General features: G+C 37.5%; 2 protein-coding genes across 2 annotated transcripts; both read left to right on the plus strand.

Annotated features, from left to right (window-relative positions):
- The first annotated feature begins 354 nt into the window (after nt 1-354).
- LOC121384247 (glycine-rich protein 23-like) lies at nt 355-4,065 on the plus strand. Its single transcript, XM_041514534.1, has 3 exons — nt 355-493; nt 1,493-1,872; nt 3,946-4,065. Exon 2 carries the CDS (start codon nt 1,501-1,503, stop codon nt 1,870-1,872), a length of 372 nt encoding a protein of 123 aa, XP_041370468.1. The 5' UTR covers nt 355-493; nt 1,493-1,500; the 3' UTR covers nt 3,946-4,065.
- Nucleotides 4,066-17,287: 13,222 nt separating this feature from the next.
- Nucleotides 17,288-21,505, plus strand: LOC121384146 (glycine-rich cell wall structural protein-like). Its single transcript, XM_041514396.1, has 3 exons — nt 17,288-17,425; nt 20,598-20,980; nt 21,391-21,505. Exon 2 carries the CDS (start codon nt 20,606-20,608, stop codon nt 20,975-20,977), a length of 372 nt encoding a protein of 123 aa, XP_041370330.1. The 5' UTR covers nt 17,288-17,425; nt 20,598-20,605; the 3' UTR covers nt 20,978-20,980; nt 21,391-21,505.
- Nucleotides 21,506-23,409: the final 1,904 nt, after the last annotated feature.

A 23,409-nucleotide genomic window follows, 5' to 3' on the forward strand; every position in this document is an offset into this window, starting at 1 on the left:
CCCACCATCAGAGGCCTTTATTACATATCAGCCGTTAGGTTCAGCATGTTTTTAAACATATAAAAGAATACAAAATGACTAATATCGAAACACTCTATTAAAATACATCTAAATAATGAACATTTGTAGGATAGTAAGGCGGCCATCTCGAAATTAACAACGCCCCCTAGCTGCACCTTTCTATGTATACACATACACGTATACAAAACAATCTTTAATTGATCAATTAATATATAATTAATCATACAAAAATATAAACTAGTGACATTTTGCTTTAAAAAATAATAAAATTACTACTCAATATATGCCGCAAGATAAAAAAAAAAAAAACCCAGTGGTGATGAGAAAATAAAAATATGTCTATTAAGTACAAAAAAGTGACGATGCAACCAGGAAACTAAATCCATCAAAGCTATCAACTTTTCTCTATAAAAATCGCCTCAGAATTCCACTTCAACACACATCTTTACAGCAACTAGTCGTTCTGACCAAGGTAAGTTAATTACATTTAGAACTTTAAATTAATGTCTTCCATGTGTTCTGAATAGTGTGCTTGTTGATTAGGTTCATTTTATGAATTTATTTTAAATTAAGTGAATTAATGAATTAACTCGTCGAAATGAAAGCGTCCGTATAGGATTGATCCCATTGGGCTATTTCTCTTTCTAGCCAGTGCACCACGACTGGTGTATCAAAGGCCGTGGTATGTGCTATCCCATCTCTGGGATGGTACATATAAAAGATCCCTTGCTACTAATGGAAAACATGTAGCGGGTTTTCTCTCTAGTACTTTATGTAACAATTACCAAACGTTTGACATCCAATAGTCGATTATTAATAAATAAATGCGCTCTAGTAATGTCGTTAAACAAAACCAACTTTAACTGTCAACCTTTTATCTTTACCTTCTCTTTCACGTCTCTCCCTCTGATCTACTTTGTTTCCTGTTTTTCTTTAATCTGCAGTCAAATGTTGTGTCCTAACCGATTACTTTATATTCAGTTACCCACAGCTTTTGTTACCACTTCTATCAGTTACGTATATGCTACTATTGACCGTTATTTTTTTTTACATGAATGTATCTGTTCTGAAGTTGTGGGGAAAGGTCCTAATAAAAGGTTATGCCTGTCGACCAATCTCTACCTCTATGTAAAAGACGGAATAAATATTGTTTAAAGCAATGTGTTGTTACGCTACACATTAAAGCGAATGACCGCTTGAAAACCAGCCAAACTAGTTTTCAAACACTGAACGAAAGACGTAAGCCAGATTCTACAAGACCCAAACTCTAGTCCATCAGGAAACGTTAGCAGCGGCGAATACTTTGTTAGTGTGTCAGAAACTGCTCTGTTTGTATTTTGGAAATTTACGTTCGGGAACTCTCGTAATATTTAGTTTTACCCCTGAGAACTGTAATAGTATGAATACATGCATACATATTGTGTGGATTTAAAAAACATAATAAATTCAGAAATAGCTGTTTTCATTCCAGCCTTCAAGATGATGAAAGCCATAATTCTCGCCTTTGCGTGTCTGTACGTCGCGGCCGCCATGAAACAAATGGTGCCAATCGTGAAACCCATGGTCTTCAAACACGTCAAACCCGTTGTCGTTGGATTTAGAAAAGCAGGCTATGGAGGCTATGGCGGCTATGGAGGCTATGGCGGCATGGGCGGTTATGGAGGTTGGGGAGGCATGGGCGGCAGTGGAGGCTTTGGCGGCATGGGCGGCTATGGAGGATGGGGAGGCATGGGCGGCTATGGAGGCTGGGGAGGCATGGGCGGCTATGGAGGCTGGGGAGGCATGGGCGGCTATGGTGGCTGGGGAGGCATGGGCGGCGGCTACGGATACGGCAAGAAGATGTACTATTAGGTAAAATTAGTAAACCTGATCTCTCTCTCTCTCTCTCTCTCTCTCTCTCTCTCTCTCTCTCTCTCTCTCTCTCTCTCTCTCTCTCTCTCTCTCCTGTCTCTCTCGTCTCTCTCTCTCTCTCTCTCTCTCTCTCTCTCTCTCTCTCTCTCTCTCTCTCTCTCTCTCTCTCTCTCTCTCTCTCTCTCTCTCTCTCTCTCTCTCTCTCTCTCTCTCTCTCTCTCTCTCTGTGTCTGTCTGCATTTATATGTATATGCATCTATGTACATCTGTTTGTTTATATCTGTGCATGTATGTATCTGTGTATGTATATATCTATTCAAGTGTGTATCTTTGTGGGCATGTATGTATATATATGCGTGTGTACATTTTTATGACAGATGTGCATTTATGTGTGCCTATGCCATATCAAATTACCAACTTCTATGATAATGCCAAACTATATAAAAAAAAAAACCTTTGCCACTCAGCTATTAATCTGTAATCACTTATGAACTGTTTCATGTATGAAGATGTAACTGACATCCTTGTGTATAGCATCTATTAGAAACATACTTATCTGCCCTTGATTTACATAGCGCTAAGCGGCCCCAATCAGCCACTAAAGGACTTCCAGCGCGTTCACGTTCCAGTCGCTTGCAACAAAGGCCTTTTGTTACTACTGAATTGTGGAGTAGTTATCGACATGCTCTTTTATTTTTTGACGTTACTAAAGTTTTATATTACTATTATTTTTTGTCAGATTGTGTGCAATTTCCTTCTGTTACAGAAAAGAAAATGTACAATATGTTTTGTGTTCAACAGAAATACTTACGAACACGTCTTTCATATAACGATGAATATGCATCAAGGCTTGTCCGGCCAGTCTGTCTTCTCACATGGTGTTTCGTAAATAGGTTTTGGCACGCCGTAGTCAAAAGAAAGCTCCCCAAAATAATGCAAATGTGATTAATGTTTGCCACTGTTACGGCACTGTATATCACTTTTCTTGATCAAGGTAGCAGCAACGATGGTTTGTTTATATATATATGTATATATATACGTGAGTGTGGTGTGTGTGTGTGTGTGTGTGTGTGTGTGTGTGTGGTGTGTAGGCATATATATATGTATGTGTGTGTGTGTATACGTGCACCCTCCCCCCCCCCCCCCCCCCCCCCACTTGCCACCTTCCTACGCCACTGGTATATGTACATAGATAAAACCTTTTTTTTTTAAATGTGCGTGTTTATCTGGGTCATGTTTTTGGTTGTGCATGTGTACTGGTGTGTGGGCTTGTTTTGTAGGCTATTGTTTATTTGGGTTTTCTTTGGGGGAGGTAAAATTGTTGAGGAGGGGGTATTTTTAAAATATTGGGGTTTTTGTTTTGCCTGCCACTTACGCTCATAATCATGTATACAACGATATCTTCATTTTAACATGTTGGGCATCTACCTACTTTAAATAATCGGCATGCAAGACTAACATAAATATGTTTACACAAATATTTTGATATAAAAAAAAGAGTATTTTTACTATAGGTAGATGTTTTTAGGTTAAATTATATATTTAGCTGTTATTACAGCATAATTTACACTTTATAATGCAATGTATATAGGCCTAATTGATTTGCAGCAAACGAAATATTTAGTCAAACAGGCACATGTTCAGAACATTGTGTTGAGGAAGTCTAGACTGGCTAGTTTCTACGGGAGGGGTCGAGTCATGCATCCCCAGAAATACATTGAAAAAACCCTAAACAAGCATAATATAGCACGTGGGGAAGGGGACTGTCCTGATCGGAATATTACATATAGTCTGTCCCATCCTCCTACAAAAATGTTTTGTTGTTTTTGTAAATAATTTAAGTTTGGTTTGACGTAAAAATTAAAGTGCTTTGGAAATAACAAAAATGTACTATTTCTGTGTGTAATTTAGAAAACAAGCGGTTTAGAAATAAATAGCTTGTAGTAAATTCCATAGTATGAAAAAAAAGTGTTCCCCGTGGGAATAAAAAACTAGGAACAATACATTTTATGACGTAATTAGAATATCAAAATGTTTCTCTTGCTTTTGATATATGTTGGTTTTTCATTTCAGATCTAAGCTGTAACAAAGCTATACGGACACTTTGGACATATCTGGACACTGGAAACATAACTATTTTTTAATTCGCGTTGAGACACCTCAGTTTTAAATAAAGATGTGCATTCCAAACTATACATGTCTTACTTTTCATTCTAAGAAAATATTAATAAATAAGTCTTAAACAGCTAGTTGTGTGACTATCTAGAAAACAACAACAAACAAGCAAGGAAAACTCACACTCTCCTCTCCAAAATAAAAATAAATAATAAAAACAAGAAAACAAACGAACCAAAATAAACAAACCAAACGAATAAACTATAACAAAGCCAAGTCACACACACACACACACACACACACACACACACACACACACACATGCACACACACACACTGTCCAAACTCACTAAAACCCCAAACAAACAAAACAACAAACCACATTTATACCTAGGTGCCACAAAGTTTTCACATCTCAGTCCAAATCCAAATTGCTACATATGAGTGCTGTACAGAAATCATGACACATCCATTCTGATTCATTTTATATCATTTCAACTTCATTTGATTTTCAATTGAGTTAATTTTCTTGGGCATACATCTTATTTAGTGATGTGAAGTTGATTCTGTGGCCTCCTCAGTGAATCACTAAATCTCAATGGGTGTACGAGCCGGTAACAGGATGCAAACTGAGTATCTATTAGTATTGAGTCCATAAACGTAATCATTACAGTTTACATTTTCAAGTTTCTTCTTTGGAAGGACCAAAATGAACTGATTGTGAACTATGCAGTAGGCAACCAACATAATGCGAAACCCTGTGGTCACTTATATATTCTGGTTAAAGGGTCGCGAATAGCTGACCTACTACATATGATTCCCTGCAAGTTCTGTAACCTCACCGTGGTGCAGGGGTTTAATATTCTCTTTCAGAATGGCTAATACAGTAAAACTCTCCTTTTGGGGCACCGTGTTTGCCGTGAGGTGCAACCAATGAAGATAAATGATGGGATCCTGGTGGTTGAGTTGGGGCATGCCTGCGGGTATGACTTCTGACAATACATCACTTTGGACCGAAGTTCAAATAGACTGGTGGTCAGGGAAGGCCGACTTGATCAGTCAGCTGGTCACGCCAAGCTCGAAAGCATACAACCCTTAGTTGTGTTTTACATTACCCAAACCTGACCAAGATTTATCATCGGGTCTTGATGATGAGGACTTGAAGAAATTGTCACCTTTTGCCATCCAGAAAGGGCTTGCAGGCTTGGCTGGCGAACCCAAAAGTGTTAACAAATTACGGAATGGCTCAATGTTGATCACATGTTCAACAGAGAGTCATTCCAGAAAGCTTCTTAAATCAAAACAACTATGTAATATTTCGATCAATGTCAGTCCTGACGCCAGCCTTAATCCTTCTAAAGGAATAGTTCGGTCAGTGAGGATGAGATTTGCGAAAATTTCTCCTCACAAGGTGTCACATCAGTCAAGCGGATTAAGGTCCCTCGGAACAATGAACTGGTTTTGACGAACACCTTGACTTTGACATTCAATACGTCAACACTTCCAGATTCTGTCAAAGCAGGTTATTTGAATTTACCTGTCGTGCCGTATATTCCTAACCCTTTATGGTGCTTCAAATGTAAAAAAAATTGACCTGAACAAAATGCATGCCATAACAGATTGACATGTGCTCGTTGTGGTCAATTTGACCATGGCAGCAAAATATGTCAACATGATATGGCATGTATCAATTGTAAAGGGAACTATTTTGCGTACTCGCGAGAGTGCCCCAAGGTGGAAAGAGAAAAAAGAGGTACAACATGTGAAAGTTGAAAAACACCTGTCTTTCACAAAGGCTAGAAAGGATGTGGAAGCATCAACACCTCCGGCAGCAGGAAAATCGTATGTCACTGCTGATCTTGCATGGCATAATGGTGAGGTTAAATTTAAGAAGATTTTTGATCCTGGAAAATTTAAAAAGCAAACTACAAAAGCTGCAAATAAAAACGTTTCCAAATCATCAGGTGTCTTTGGATGCTACATTACCACCACGTGGCTCATATTCTGGGGAGCCAGGCCCCAGTAAGCCTCCGCCAGGAAAAGGTATCAAAAAACAGAATAAAGATTCTTACTCGGGACAACTAAAACAAATCTTTAAAACAGTTGGTTCCGGCCAACAATCCTTTCGAAGCTTTGGCTGATGTGAATGATCAAATGGATATAGTGCTAGATGATCATCCACAACCACAAAGATCTCATAAGCCAAATATAACTCCCGACAAATTCAGTCATTCAGTGGAACTGCCGTGGGTTTAGACCCAATTTTTATGAATTAAGTCTTTTAATTCAAAAACATAATCCTCTTGCAGTGTGTCTTCAGGAAACCTTTCTGAAGGATACTAGTATTATTACAATCAGAGGATTTAACCTCTATCACAAATTTCAGGAAACTGATAGTAGAGCATCTGGGGGTATTTCCATTATTATTAATGAACAAGTATACTAATTTACAAGCTGTAGCTGTAAAGGTTACAGCTCACAAAAATATCACTCTATGTTCAGTTCTAAAAAATAAAAAGATGAATCTATGTTCAGTTTATTTGCCTCCTCGAAATAATTTTAATTTTAACCCTAAAGATTTTCAAGATCTCTTTGACCAGCTTCCAACTCCCTTTATTATCATGGGAGACTTCAATGGTCACTACCCTTTGTGGGGACGTCAGTATGTAAATATTAGAGGTAAACAAGAGGAAGACTTAATTCTCAAAAATGACTTACTTTTATTTAATGATAAAAGTCATACATATTTTCATTCTGCTAGTGGCTTAACCCTTTGTAGTCCTTCACTTTTTCTCGATTTCTCCTAGAAAGTTGGTTGAGACCCTTTTGGTAGTGACTACTTTCCCATTATTGTGGAGAATGATGGACCTCCATCGCTTGAAAGGGTTTAAAGGTGGAAGTTGGCGAAGGCAAATTGGGGTCAGTTTCAGCATCTGTACTAATGCTGATGATGCCATATCTATGTTCACTTCCATCTTGAAAGACATTGCAGACGAATCTATTCCTAAGACTTCGGCAGTGCCACCGGCCTCGGTGGCGTCGTGGATAGGCCATCGGTCTACAGGCTGGTAGGTACTGGGTTCGGATCCCAGTCGAGGCATGGGATTTTTAATCCAGATACCGACTCCAAACCCTGAGCTCCGCAAGGCTCAATGGGTAGGTGTAAACCACTTGCACCGACCAGTGATCCATAACTGGTTCAACAAAGGCCATGTTTTGTGCTATCCTGTCTGTGGGAAGCGCAAATAAAAGACCCCTCTAAAAAAAAAACAGTGTCAGAATGACCATATGTTTGACGTCCAATAGCTGATGATAAGATAAAAAAAATCAATGTGCTCTAGTGGCGTCGTTAAATAAAACAAACTTTACTCTTTTTTTCGGCAGTGCCAAAGCGTTTCAATAAACCATAGTTTAATGATACGTACAATAATTCATTCAAAGAGCGAAATAGCTTGTTTGAGAGATTCAAACGTGAACCTACTGGGGATAGCCTGGATGCATATCGTATTGCTAATGCCCGGCGCAGACGAGCGTTTTTTAACGCATGCGTCTTGCGTTAAAAAACGCATCCTTTCGAACGCAGTAAAAACACATCGTGTGCGACCCCCTCTGCGTTGCGTTTTTTTAGCGCTGCGTCGATTTTTTAAATATCAAACATGTTTGATTTTAGACGCACAAACGCGTCCGTCTCCTGCCGTATCCGTCTAAAAACGCACGTGTGCGCCTACTTGCGTCTGCGTTGCGTTCACATTTTTATATTGACCAATCGTCTGTCTATTCAGTAACATGCCTTTCATGTTATCTACGGTGGCTACCATTCTGGACATGTCAAACGAAGTGTTATTCCAAATTCACTTTCTATGAAGTTAGGGTATTTATAGCCATATATTACGAAAGCATATTGTGAAAATAGTAATCCAGTAAAATCACGGTATGAAATGTATTGCAGAGAAAAACTGTTCAAAGCTGTCTTCATTTTGGCGTATTTTGGAAGGAAATGTTTTATTTAACGACGCACCACTCAGCACATTTTATTTACGGTTATATGACGTCGGACATATGGTTCAGGACCACACAGATATTGAGGGAGGAAACCCGCTGTCGCCACTTCATGGGCTACTCTTTTCGATTAGCAGCAAGGGATCTTTTATATGCACTATCCCATAGACAGGATAGCACATACCATGGCCTTTCATGTACCAGTCGTGGTGCACTGGCTGGAACGATAAATAGCCCAATGGGCCCATTGACGGGGATCGAACCCAGACCAACCGCGCATCAAGCGAAAGCTTTGCTACTGGGCTACGTCTCGCCCCCAGGCGTATTTTAGAATGCTTCGAGTGAGTGAGCTGGTATACATTTCCCACACACATGCAAATCGCCCTTTGTTGGCAACCGATATTGTATTTGAACATGAGAACAAAACTGTACTATAAAATCCGGGTTTCTAAAAGCAATCAGACTTGATCGCCTGTAACACTGCGTATCCCCGCAGAGAAAGAAACCATGTTGTGTTACGTTACAGCATTAACTCAATACATGTTGATTAGGAAGGAAGGAAAATGTTTTTTTTAACGACGCACTCAACACATTTGTATTTACGGTTATATGGCATCAGACATATGGTTAAGGACCACACATATATATAGAGTGGAAACCCGCTGTCGCCACTTCATGGGCTACTATTTTCGATTAGCAGCAAGGGATCTTTTATATGCACCATCACACAGACAGGAGAGTACATACCACAGCCTTTGTTACACCAGTTGTGGAGCACTGGCTGGAACGAGAAATAGCCCCGCCCCTATATGTTGATTAGGTGCAAGACTGGCCCGGTAACACACAGAAATGTAACTAAGTGTCCAATACGTGTGTGGTATGTGCACGTAATTATCGTTTTACTCCAGTAACCAGTAGAATGTGTAGAAAATATTGCATGTTCGTAAAATCTTGACGTGCATAGTGGTTAAGAACGTGTGAATATCGGTGTAACACACAACTGGCTATCTGCATGTATGCTTGGGTTCTTCCAAATTATACATTTCATAAACGGAAATAACAAAACATGAATTCAACAAAACCCAAAAAGAACATTTGTTTAAGCTAACGACATCAATCTGCTTGTAAATGATGTCGCCATGGATAACGGTATATATATAAATATGGTATATTAATGCCGTAACATGATAGTTAAACAATTGGTGTCATTCAAATATTACGTAACGCTCGAGGCGGTGGTGGGTGTAGGTCTAAACGTTATGTAGCATTATAGAGGTGGGTGTACTGTATTTTCAAAAATTACTCAAATGTTTGCTTCTATTTTCATAACCGCTCTCTCTCGACGACAATGTTTAATGTAGGTAGTTCAGCCGGTCTTCGATTCGAATATTCGCTCGCTAATTTGCTGTTCGAAATATTCGAATAGTATTTCCAAGTATTCGAATATCTGGGTGAGGTTTTTTAGGTCGTATCGGGGAAATGACTCTAAATGATATGTATAATGTTGTTTCTTTGAATTCTAAGACGGTATATATATATAAATATGGTATATTAATGCCGTAACATGATAGTTAAACAATTGGTGTCATTCAAATATTACGTAACGCTCGAGGCGGTGGTGGGTGTAGGTCTAAACGTTATGTAGCATTATAGAGGTGGGTGTACTGTATTTTCAAAAATTACTCAAATGTTTGCTTCTATTTTCATAAACGCTCTCTCTCGACGACAATGTTTAACGTAGGTAGTTCAGCCGGTGTTCGACTCGAATATTCGAATAGTATTTCTAAGTATTCGAATATCTGGGTGAGGTATTTTTAGGTCGTATCGGGGAAATGACTCTAAATGATATGTATGATGTTGTTTCTTTGAATTCTAAGATCGGCACTGCATGCTGCTTGTTACACGCATTTACTCGGGGAATATGTGTCGAGTTTCATATTAATAGTGTATTAATCTGATGCGGCTGGCTGCAGTTCATAACACAAGAATTGAAACAAAACCTAGATACGATCATTCCTACAGCAGTGGTTTTTCGGACATTACACAATCTTCATGGGGCCAATTTTATACATTAATCAAAACAAAATTTTAATATCAGAATGCTACATTTTCTGGGAAAAAAACAACAAACAAAACCAAACCAAGACAAAATAACACGTGAACTGATCTGGTGCGTTCCTGTATGAGTTTTTAACGCATATTTCTTTTGGACATACTGTTTTGGTGTTTTTCATAATTTAAAAGTTCATTATACAATTCAAACTATTAGAAAAACCGTTACTTTGATGAGTCAGTTGTTGTTTGGATATTATTCGAATATTCGCTCGTCATTCCCTTCGAATATTCAAATACCATTTACAGACCTAATAACAATTATAAATTGAGTTAAAATGCGAATCTGCGCTTTTCCAAATGACAAAACAGTACGTTAAAATTATATTACACCTATCGCATGACATGGTCTGGAATTGGAACGGGTGGGGGAAATTTCCAAGCGTTATGCAAAACATTGTTTTAATAACATGAAAAATTATAGACATAAAGCGCCAAATCTGGAAATGAGGATCAGATTATGTATGTATGTATGTATCGAAGTAGACGTAACTTTGAGGTGATTTACGCCCATGTCCTTAAGAACGTGTACGTTGAGTTACTCGTTTAAATCGGTAAGTGTGGTGTACGTCCGACGTAAGTGTCACGAGTTCTTTATGATACCGGGCTCGTTTTTTAATCCAGCACGCAAACGGTCAGCCATTGACTAGAAACCAATTCACTTCGGTCTTAAAGCAATTTAGAGTTCTGGTATTTCTGCGGGACGAATCCTCGGTCATTCATTTCGCCTTGGTAGAGCAACACGTCTTTGACTTAAAGGTGTGTATGTTGATAATATTAAACTGATAGGAAGATGGAGGTCTGGTGCATATAAACGCTATATTAGAATTTTATTGTTATGTATGCAAGTTATGTGCACACTACATTAATATTTATAACATACATTTGGATGGTTGGTAGCACAATAATATATTGGGCACACCAATGATCATGCTTTAAAGATTTTCAAAGAAAGAATGAATGAAAGAATGAATTTTTAACGACACCCCAGCACGAAAAATACATCGGCTATTGGGTGTCAAACTATGGTAATGCAAACAAATAAAGTGATGTTCAACATCAATATAAGAATTCAAGATTTAAATAAAAACAGTGTAAAGAACTGTGCAAAAATACAAATATCACAGATAGATACGGACTTTTACTCAAAATTTCAATTTTGTGCTGTATTGGCCATTCTCAAAGAGAATGTTACACCCCTGCACACGGTGAGGTTACAGCACGCGCAAGGGTTCAAAGAAAGAAAGACATGTTTTATTTAACAACGCACTCAACACATTTTATTTACGGTTATATGGCGTCAGACATATGGTTAAGGACCACACAGATATTGAGAGGAAACCGCTGTCGCCACTTCATGGGCTACTCTTTCCGATTAGCAGCAAGGGATATTTTATATGCACCATCCCACAGACAAGCTAGTACATACCACGGCCTTTGATATACCAGTCGTGGTGCACTGCCTGGAACGAGAAATAGTCCAATGGGCCCACCGACGGGAATCGATCCCACACCGACCGCGCATCGAGCGAACGCTGTACCACTGGGCTACGTCCCGCCCCTAAAGGTTTACAAAGTCTGTGTCTGCAGGCACTGATCGTAAATATCTGTTGGATGGGGGGAACAGGCATCATAGTGGAATCAATGTTGTTACAACTAACCAATGTAAGCTAATCAGTCAAATAAAAACGGATATAGCACATCGTTGTGCATGTACTATATTGCAAGAAACATTGCAGTGGCGTGGTATAAGTATAGACTAAAACAGCTGTGGTAAAATTGCTGTTTGTGCTTCAAACACTGACCGGTCCATAACCCATCATACAATTGGCAGTCGCACACATTATTATTTCGGACACATGGAGTATATTTGTCTGATACAGGGGCGGGATTTAGTTCAGTCGGTTGAGCGCTCGGCTGAGGTGCTGGCGCCGCAGATAGAATCACCTCGGTGGATCCATTCCGCTGATTGGATTTGTCTCGTTCCCACCAGTGCACCACAACTGGTCAAATACCGGGGTATGTGTATGTGGGGAATAGCCGATGATTAATTAATCAATGTGCTCTAGTGGTGTCGTTAAACAAAACAAACTTTTACTTTGTCTGATACCGGAAACGACATATTCTTAAACACATTACAAAAAGAGATTAAAGGGACATTCCCGAGTTTGCTGCATTGTAATAAAATATTTCTACGATTAAACTTACATATTAAATATATTTTCTTGTTTAGAATATCAGTGTCTGTATATTCAATGTGTTTCTGGTCGTTTTAATATTCGTAAGAAACCCAAATTGGATTTTGTCTTCAAATAATTTCGTACGTACCAAAAAAATGATTTTTAGGAAATAAAATGAATTTAACCTAGTACAAATATTAGAACGATCAGAAACACGTTTAATATACAGCCACTAATATTTTATGCAGAAAAATATATTTGATATGTAATTACAATCGTTAAGAAGTGTCTGTTAGTCGATAACATCTTAAAAATTGCAGCAAACTCAGGAATGTCCCTTTAAAACATTTATTACAAAACCCAAGGTGAAGCAATATCGAAAAAACAGTTTGTTTTGTTTGACAACACCACTTAAGCACATTGATGTATTAATCATCGGCTATTGGATGTCAGACATTTTGTAATTTTGACATGTGGTCTTAGAAACGAAACCCTCTACATTTGTTCATTAGCAGTAAGGGATCTTTTATATGCACTATCCTACAGACAGGGTAACACATACCACAGCCTGAATGCATGGAGAAACGGACTCGGGTGTGACTGTTTTGATCACGAATGTTTCTTTTAATAAGTTTATTTATGCTATAAATAGGTGGTAGGGTGTTTGTCCATATCAACATGATCCAAGTGGTTTAGGCGTCATCAGCCGTGTACCCTCCTTAATTGTTTTAATATTCTGGTGTTAGGTATTAGGTGGCAGGTCGATCTATATACACTGACACGGTGGTAAAGTGTGTAGCTCAGCATACCGAGCGGTATCTTTGTTCAATATACAATCTAATTAAAATTAGCTCCACTATTACATGTGGATCTAACACCAGCCAGTTGGAGCTCATGTCCACCAATCAAAACCTTACTTGCAGAATCCTGCCAGTGATTTAAAAATAATTTGTTTCGTGTGAATTACGAATGCCTTAAAACATGTTTTATTTTATAAAATAAATAATTTGCAATGTAAAACTGAAGACCGATTTACTTAGGTTTTGTTTTTATAAATAAATAAATAATTTTTAATGTAAAATTGAAGACTGATAACCCACACGTACGTATTGGTATGGTTCGCTGTACTGCGGCCACTAAAATAGACTCTCCCGATATTTTTAGAATTTGTATGCTTCCAAATAACGTTATAAAAGGCGAAGTGTGATTGGTCAATATTTAAATTATTATTTACAGACAAAATGATACCTGGACATTGGGGACTACGCAGTGTTGTTAGCAATCCGATTAAAATTAGTTCTACTGGTCTAAATACGGCATTCGTAATTCACATGAAACATATCGTATACCCTCAGGATAATTTGGAATGTTTTGAAATTATTTTTAAATCACTGGTAGGATTCTGCAAGTAAGGTTTTGATTGGTCGACATGAGCTCCAACTGGCTGGTGTTAGATCCACATGTAATAGTGGAGCTAATTTTAATTAGATTGTTCAATATATTGACCGGTCGCAACACTTTTCCATTAACAAGTACTTACATTTGTCTGGACTGAAAGTGGCTCATTTAAGATAAAGTCGTGTAGTTTTAAGCCGATACAATAGTGAACTCAAAGAAGGCAGGAAGGAAATGTTTTATTTAACGACGCACTCAACACATTTTATTTACGGTTATATGATGTCGGACATATGGTAAAGGACCACACAGATATTGAGGGAGGAACCCGCTGTCGCCATGAACTCAAAGATGTGGGCTGTGACTTCAAAATAATGTTTTATCATTAATTATATAAAATTACAAAACAGTAAACAGGATAATAAACATTATTCTCAGGTTCAGATGTATTGTCTCAGAGAAAAGCGAATGTCTAAAATAATGCCACCTATTTCCACACTCATAAAATGCCATCGAATGCAAAAGCATATTATGACATTTCCTTAAAGGGACATTCCTGAGTTTGCTACATTGTAAGATGTTTCCTACTAATAAAATATTTCTACGATTAAACATGCATTGCATTTCTGATTGTCTTAATATTTGTAAGGAGCCCAAACAGGATTCTGTTTTCAAAAATAATATTTTAGGAAATAAAATTAAATTTAACCTAGTAAAAATATTAGAACGATCAGAAACACGTTTAATATATAACCACTAATATTTCATGCAGAAAAATATATTTGATATGTAATTACAATCGTTATAAAAGCATTGTTAGTCGATAACACCTTAACAGTTGCAGCAAACTCAGGAATGTCCCTTTAATGTATGTATTCAATAATACAAACCGAATCATTATATCAAATCAACGTGTTCTAGTGGTGTTGTTAAACAAAACAATCAAACTTTAGCTTTAACATTATAATATCAAACTTAGGTCAAAGTCATGTACTTCACTGCCATCGACCAATATATTTTGGCCATTGACACCATTGCAATCACCGCATATACAAGAGCGTTCGCTGGAGTTTATCTGTAGTTGGCCATGCATACTCACAATCTCATATCTAGAGCCGAAGAAGAGTTCACTGTTTCATGGTTGAAGTTTGCTCTTTGTAACAGCCATCTTCAATTTTCTGGTTTCAGGAAAGGAAGGAAGGAAATGGTTTATTTAACGACGCACTCAACACATTTTATTTACGGTTATATGGCGTCAGACATATGGTTAAGGACCACACACATATATTGAGAGAGCAAACCCGCTGTCGCCACTTCATGGGCTACTCTTTTCGATTAGCAGCAAGGTATCTTTTATATGCACCATCCCACAGACAGGATAGTACATACCACGGCCTTTGTTACACCAGCTGTGGAACAGTGGCTGCAACGAGAAATAGCCCAATGGGTCCACCGACGGGGATCGATCCTAGACCGACCGCGCATCAAGCGAACGCTTTACCATTGGGCTACGACCCGCCCTCTGTTCCTTTGTGAACTTGCACATGGTAGGACAGCCAATAAATGTGATACCTAACTGCTGTAAAAATAAGTTAATTGTACCTTTTAAACAAATATGTCAGTTTGTAGAATATTTTGGTAGAAACGAAAGAACTAGATGACTTGGACTTTGGTATGCTTTGATTATGATTCGAATTCATTTCGAAAATAAATACAGCGTAGGTCTGATGATAGTTAACGAGATGGTATATCAGGGGGTTATTGAAATTAGTGGCATTAGTTTAGACATTGACTTTCCTCTGAGACAATGTACCTGAACCTGACAATATTTCTTATAATCGTATATACCATTTTGTAATATTACATCATCAAGTATTATTAGGAAATCAGTGGGTAAATGTTTGAGTATTTTATCATATCTGCTGGACACCATTTTTGAGTTTTGATGACGCAATATGACGTCATATTTCGATTCTTTGGTATCATATTTCAATATACTTACAATACAGTTATAGGGTTTAAAATCAACCGTTTAGGAGATATAGAGGTACAAATGTGGTTTTGGCGGCCATATTGGATTTATGCTAATTAGCACCTTTGTCGGTATCTGATTTTGGCGGATTTTGGATATAATGTTCAGTGTGGCCATCCTAACAATATAAAACAAAAAACCTTCTGTTGCAATTTTTTATAGATTCACTTAACTTTTGGCTTAGATTTACTGAACTAAATTGTTCTGCGGACTACTTTATTTTTTTTCTAAAACAACTGGCTTCTGTACTTACATGTCCACGTTTTTCACTTACTTTGAAAAGACCTACACCCCTACCTAACTCTTTCCTGGCTACACCAACATTGTGGTGCAAAATTCCTGTGCGCTCGGTATTCTTGTTTATATATAGAGAGATAATAATCTGTTAAAAGAGTCAATTAATTGGAATTATTTTCGTTACACGATAGATGTCTTGTTCAACAAAGGGCGGTACGTAACCTAGTGGTAAAGCGCTCGTCTGATGCGCGGTCGGGTTAGGATCGATCCCTGTTGGTGGTCCTATTGGGCTATTTCTCTTTTCGGACAGTGCTCCACAACTGGTGTAACAAAGGCCGTGGTATGTATTATAATGTATATGGAATAATTTATATTAAAATAACCCATGCTGTTAATTAATAAAAAAAAAGAGTGGCGGTAGCGGGTTTTCTCTCTAATTATTTTTGTGGCCCATAACCATGTGTCAGACGCCATATATCTGTAATTACAAGTTGTTGAGTGTGTCGTTAAATAAAACACTTTTGTTTCTGTTGTACGACAGATGACTAAAACTTAATTAATTAATTATAATAATAACAGAAATAAACGAATTTGCATTAGATGCATGTTTATCTTATTGTTAAACTACTGGTAAGTAAACGTTTTAGATATATTTAACTCGCAGACGTGTTTCTGTTTCTAACTGATGTCGGAATACATGTCTTTCATATATCCTGTACGGCAGTTGGCAGACAGACAGACGGACAGACAGATAATTTATTAACGTCTCACCTTATGTGCAATACACAAGATAAAACAAAAACAAAAATAAATAAGCCATGCCTTATGGAATTATGAGAGACAGTATAGTTAAATAATACAAGTATGTACAATTAAAATAATAATGGTATCGCTGTTGTGTATAATATATATGACATGTTAGTTTGTAGCTTCTCGCAAAAAAACCCACAAAAAAACCGTTAATGCTGTTATAATAATTATCACTAATTAACAATAGTCATTCCATCTCATAAGATCACATGCAATTCAATAGTTGATGTTCTGTCTACATTGCTCAATAAAAAACATCGGTTTATGGAATCATAGTATGTATGCAAAAAAATGGAATGTAATCACAGTCCGTAACAGTTTAATTAGATGTATGACAGGAACAAAATTAACAACGCCCCGAAGCTGCGCCTTTTTATGTTTACACATACACAGGTAGATAGATATACAAAATAATTAATCATACGGAAATATTAACGACTGGTATTTTGCTTAAAACAAAATTACTAATCATTAAATGCCTCAAGATAGAAAGGAAAACCCATGGGTGATGCGGAAATAAATATATGCCTAGTGATTGGATAATACGAAAAAAGTGAAATTACAACCAGGAAAATAAATCGATCAAAGTTATCAACTTTTCTGTATAAAAATCGCCTCAGAATTCCAGTTCAACACTCACATCTGTACCGTAGCTACAGTCGTTCCGACAAAGGTAAGTAAAATACGTTTAAAGCTTTAAAATAATGTTTTCCGTATGTTCTGAATAATGTGCTGTTTTTTCAGATCAATGGTTTGGATTTATTTTAAATAAGTCAGGTAATTAATTAGATTAATGGTTTGGATTTATTTTAAATAAGTCAAGTAATTCATTCATTCATTCATTCATTCATTAATACGTCAAAATAAAAGCGTGTATACTAGATCTCTCTGTAGTAATGGACGTAAACATAAGTTTTTAATTTTTATGCTTTAAAGTCAGCACGACATTTGACCCACTAAACGACCTGAAAATAAATTGCTTTAATTTGTCCAACAAAGTACATCAGGCACATGTAGTGCCAAATGGCACTGAAGAAATTGAACACAATTTTTATTAGCAACACTAATTTTCATCCCACCTTCTGAAAAAACAGAGTTACATTTTATTAGTATACTCTATGTAGAATTCATCTCCAATGTATGTAACATAGCGATAGTATATTATTAAATAAAATATATTATAAATTATTGTGAACATAATTGTATTTGAAAAAGGTTACAACTTGTTTTGTTTATCGACACCACTAGAGCACATTGATTTATTAATCATCGGCAATTGGATGTAAAACATTTGCTAATTTTTACATATAGTTTTAGAGAGGAAACCCGCTACATTTTTCCATTATTAGCATGCGATCTTTTATTTGCACCATCCCACAGACAGGATAACACGTACTAGTCGTGGTGCACTGCCTGGCATGACAAATAGGTCAATGGCCTACCAGCGGGAATCGATCCCAGAACGACCGGGCATCAAGCGCCTTGTATTTGAACAAATAAACACTCACACCATTATTACTACCAATCAGAGTTGTAATTGTTTTTGCTCCGTTATGTTGCATTGTGTCCTTTATTAAATGCAAGCTAACCTCTAATGGCGTTAATAACCAATACCTATTAACTGACCACAGACCACAATTATTTTCGCAATGTGTTTTTATATAGCGGTAGTGGCAATAGCATTTTTATTAAAGGGACATTCCTGAGTTTGCTGCATTGTTAGATGTTTCCGACTAATAAAATAGTTCTATGATTAAACTTGCATATTAAATATAGTTTCTTGTTTAGAATATCTGTGTCTGTATATTCAATGTGTTTCTGTTTGTCTTAATATTTGTAAGAAGCCCAAACTATATTTTTTCTTCAAATAATTTCATATGTACGAAAAACTATATTTTAGGAAATAAGATGAAATTTAACCTGGTACAAATATTAGAACGATCAAAAACACGTTTAATGCACAGCCACTAATATTTTATGCAGAAAACTATATTTGATATGTAATTACAATCGTTAAAAAGTCTCTGTTAGTCGATAACATCTTAAAAATAAAAAGTGCAGCAAACTCAGGAATGTCCCTTTAATATCAATAGGTCCGTTAATTTTTGTATCCATCTTTGCCTGCCTAGGGGCAACGTAACCCCTGTTGTCCAGTTCGTTCTCCTTTATATTGATTTAAACAGACACACCCACTAAACCTGAACGGGGTACACCCATTTTACACGTCTTCAATCTTAAGAAGCTACACGTTTGCAAACTAGATGCTCTCCATTGTCAACTCCAGTCTAATACTTGACACTTCAAAGCTGTCTGCCATGAAATAATCACAGTCAAACAGCATTATCATTTTTTCATTTCAACTTATTTACGTGTTTATATCCAATTACGGTTCAAGCACGCTGTCCTGGGCACTCATCTCAGGTATTTGGGCTATCTCTCCAGGACAGTGGGTTTGTTGTTAGTTTGTTAGTGGTAAGTGAGAGAGAAGATGGTGTAGTGGTCTTACACCTACCCATTGAGCCCTTAAGAACTCGCTCTGGGTTGGAGCCGATACCGGTCTGCGTACCCTGTACCTACCAATCTGTAGTCCGATGGCTTAACCACTGCGCCACTGAGGCCGATAGCATTATTATATTTCCGGATTTCCCAAATGGGAAGATAACTTTAGGCCAACTCTGCTGAACTATAAAAAGAGGCCAAAATATCTAGGGGATCTTCTTCATTCCCTCCCCCTCCCCTCGTTTCCTGTCCTGGACGGAAGACCGTAATAGTCGGAACTAGCGCCGATCAAAGACGTGTACTATAATAGCTTGCTCTGAACGTGCACGTTAAACTAAACTGAACTGAACTTAGGAGACCATGAGAAAATGAGGTCAAAAACCACGGACTTACTGACACGTGGTATTGTGACATGGGTCAATCTAATTAAAATTAGCTCCACTATAACATGTGGATCTAACAGCAGCCCGTTGGAGTTCATGTCCAATTGACCTTTCATTCGACCAAACAAAACCTTACTTGCAAAATCATGCCAGTGATTTGAAAAGAATTTGAAAACATTCGGGATTATGCCGAGGGTATACGAAATGATTCGGGTGAATTACGAAGTATGCCGGAAACTAATTTCAATATAAAATGTTATCTAAAATTCGTTTCAAGACGAACAAAAACCTGTGATGGTGTAGCTGTAACATCTATTTATATCAGTATGTATACAATCTAGAGGTAATTACTGCACTTTTCCCCCTGTTTTTTCAGTGTTGAAATAGGCCAACAAGTTGGCCGATTGCATAAAGAGTCTCGCCCGTTATTTTTAGAATTTGTATGCTCCCGAATAACGTTATAAAAGGTGAAGTGTAATTGGTCGATATTTAAATTGTTATTTATAGATGAAATGTCACCTGGGCATGGGAGTCCACGCAATGCTGGTAGATTTACTGGTAGACAAGTAGAGCTAATTTTAATCAGATTGGAGATGGGGGCTTTTTATATGTGCCTTTTTCCACGACAAAGTGATATACAACTTGTACAGCAATATAAGTAGCTTCAGGTTTACGTTTAACCACCTGTTTGAAGCTAACGCTTACTAGATTGGTTTTTATGCTAGACATTAATCCGAATGACTGGCTCAACGTAGGCCAGATTCTACGAGTACCAAACTATGGTCCACGAGGAAACGTCGTTAGCAGTTACGAAGACATTTTGCAAATGTTTCTCTCAAAACTGCCTGGACCTCTCCTAATATTTACAGTTTTCTCCTGAGACTGTAATAGTATCAATATATACATGTATATATTTCTAATTAGTTTATAGTTCTTACGCAGATATAGCTGTTTTCATTCCAGCCTTCAAGATGATGAAAGCCATAATCCTCGCCTTTGCGTGTCTGTACGTCGCGGCCGCCGTGAAACAAATGGTGCCAATCGTGAAGCCCATGGTTTTCAAAATGGTCAAACCCGTTGTCGTTGGATTTGGAAAAGCAGGCTATGGCGGCTATGGAGGCTATGGAGGCTATGGCGGCTGGGGCGGCATGGGTGGCTATGGAGGCTGGGGAGGCATGGGCGGCTATGGTGGCTATGGCGGCTGGGGCGGCATGGGCGGATATGGAGGCGGATATGGAGGCTGGGGAGGCATGGGCGGCTATGGAGGCTGGGGAGGCATGGGAGGCTATGGAGGCTGGGGAGGCATGGGCGGCTACGGATACGGCAAGAAGATGATGTACTAATAGGTAAAATTAGTAAACCTAATCTCTCTCTCTCTCTCTCTCTCTCTCTCTCTCTCTCTCTCTCTCTCTCTCTCTCTCTCTCTCTCTCTCTCTCTCTCTCTCTCTCTCTCTACCAATTTACCACTCTGTAATTAATATCTAATCATGTAATTATTTAAGAACAGTTTCATGATGTAATTGTAAAATAATGATGAAGATGTAACTGACATCATTGTGTATATCGAAATACGACCCAAGAAGGCCGTCCTGGGCACGCTGTTTAATATTACAGAACAGTAGTTAATGGGTTAAGGATTAAAACATATTACAATCAGAAACTATATTTCAATCGTTGAGAAAGAAGACAATTTATAATGTAATAAAGATGTCAATACTTTGCTCTTAATTTGATATATGTCGATTTTTCATTTCAGATCTAAGCTGTAACAAAGCTAGACGGAAAATGTGGACCTATCTGGACATTGAAAATATAACTATGTGTTAATCTGAGCTCAGTTATCACAGTGAAATAAACATTAACATTTTAAACAATTATGTTCTTTTGTTTTTACAACGATTTGTCAATAAGGCAGATCCCAAACTACCGTATGTTAAGCTATAGATACAAATGAAGCCACGTTTACACAAAACAATTTATGTGTTTTTGTTTTTTTAAAGTATCAATAAATGAAGTCTCATACATGTGTATCACGATCTAGAAAATACAATAAACAAATACTCAAACTCCCACCCTAACCCCCACGACACACAAAAACAACTAAATGAAACGGAACAAGAAAACAAACACCTTAACATTCATACCTAGTTGCCATAAAGCTATTTTTTACATCTTAGTCCAAATCCAAATCACTACATATGAGTGTTGTACAAAATAATAATAACACATCCATTCGTGTCATTTTAACTTAATTTTATTTTCAATTTAGTTTGTTTTCTGGGACACGCCCTAGTTGAGTGGACGTTGGTTCAGTAGCCTCCCAAGTCGTTCAGTAAATCTCAAACGGAGTATGAGCTGATAGCAGGATGCGAACCGAGCACATGTCAGGCTTAAGTCTCAAGGCCTGATCACTACATGTCCTACTTTGTTGTACGGAAGGACCAAACGAAGTGAATGTGAACTATATACAACGCAGTCGACATGCAAAACCCTGTGGTCACTTTTATATTAAGGTTAAAAGGTCACGAATAGCGTATTTATTACCCCAGCAGGCACTCATAACGGGGAAATAAAAACCATAATTGCTCACTGAGACGTTATCACGCATAGGGCTAACGAAAAATACTACTGGATGATTTGACGCTTACAAACCAATGACCCTGTCGGTACTAAATATGACGTCATCACGATTTGGCAAACACATACAATGACGTCATGTAGTTTAAAGAGTTGGCGTTTACGGCTGTCTGTTTTTGGAATGAATGAATGAATGAATGAATGAATGAATGTTTAACGACACCCCAGCACGAAAAATACATCGGCTATTGGGTGTCAAACTATGGTTAATGCAAAACTAAAGTGATGATCAACATCAACATAAAAATTCAACAGTTAAATAAAAACACAGTGTAAAGGACTGTAAAAATACAAATATCACAGTGTTTGTTTGTTTTTTTGTCAATGTCGAAAAGGATTATTAATATATTTACACCAGTTGTTAGCAAAACGCAACCATTCTAAATCCAACATCGATATGGGTTATGGCTGGTATGTGCTGTGTTGATTTGAAGTATAGTATTCAACCCACATACAAATTACAGATACGTTTAATGAATGAATGAATGAATGAATGTTTAACGACACCCCAGCACGAAAAAATATATCGGCTATAGGGTGTCAAACTATGGTAAATGCAACAACAATGTGATGATCAACATCAATATAAAAATTCAACTGTTAAATAAAAACAGTGTAAAGGACTGTGTAAAAATACAAATATCACAAATATATGATATTAAAATTGTGAATAAAATTTAGTATCGCGTAAAAATTGTAAAATAAGTTCTGGATGGAATCGAAAGGATTCCATCACAGTTCGTGGTCCAAATATATCATTTCGAATTGCTTTCAGATGAGTACACTCCACCAACATGTGGCGTACATTCAGAGTACACTGACAGTGCTCACACTGAGGTGGAGGATCCTTCTTTAAAATAAATGAATGGGTCAAATGGGACCGATGCGGGCACGACACAAGACTATTTCATCCTTTCTGCACTATCTATAGGAGGACTGCCACTCTCCCAAGACTGGCTTGATAGCATGAAGTTTGTTCGCAACCTCAACGTCCCAATCACCTTGCCAAGTCGAAAAGAGAAATTGGTTAATACAATATTTAAAATCAGTATACGGTACACCAACCCTGGCATGAGGCAAATCCCAAGCAGACTTGGCAGCAAAATCTGCCTTTTCATTACGCCTGATGCCAACATGG

This window comes from Gigantopelta aegis, chromosome 10 (genome assembly GCF_016097555.1).
Source record: "Gigantopelta aegis isolate Gae_Host chromosome 10, Gae_host_genome, whole genome shotgun sequence".
Classification (NCBI taxonomy): Eukaryota; Metazoa; Mollusca; class Gastropoda; order Neomphalida; family Peltospiridae; genus Gigantopelta; species Gigantopelta aegis.

Bases quoted from the DNA above. Each gene is read 5' to 3' on its own strand.
- LOC121384247 (XM_041514534.1), top strand. From the start codon at position 1,501: ATGATGAAAGCCATAATTCTCGCCTTTGCGTGTCTGTACGTCGCGGCC.
- LOC121384146 (XM_041514396.1), top strand. From the start codon at position 20,606: ATGATGAAAGCCATAATCCTCGCCTTTGCGTGTCTGTACGTCGCGGCC.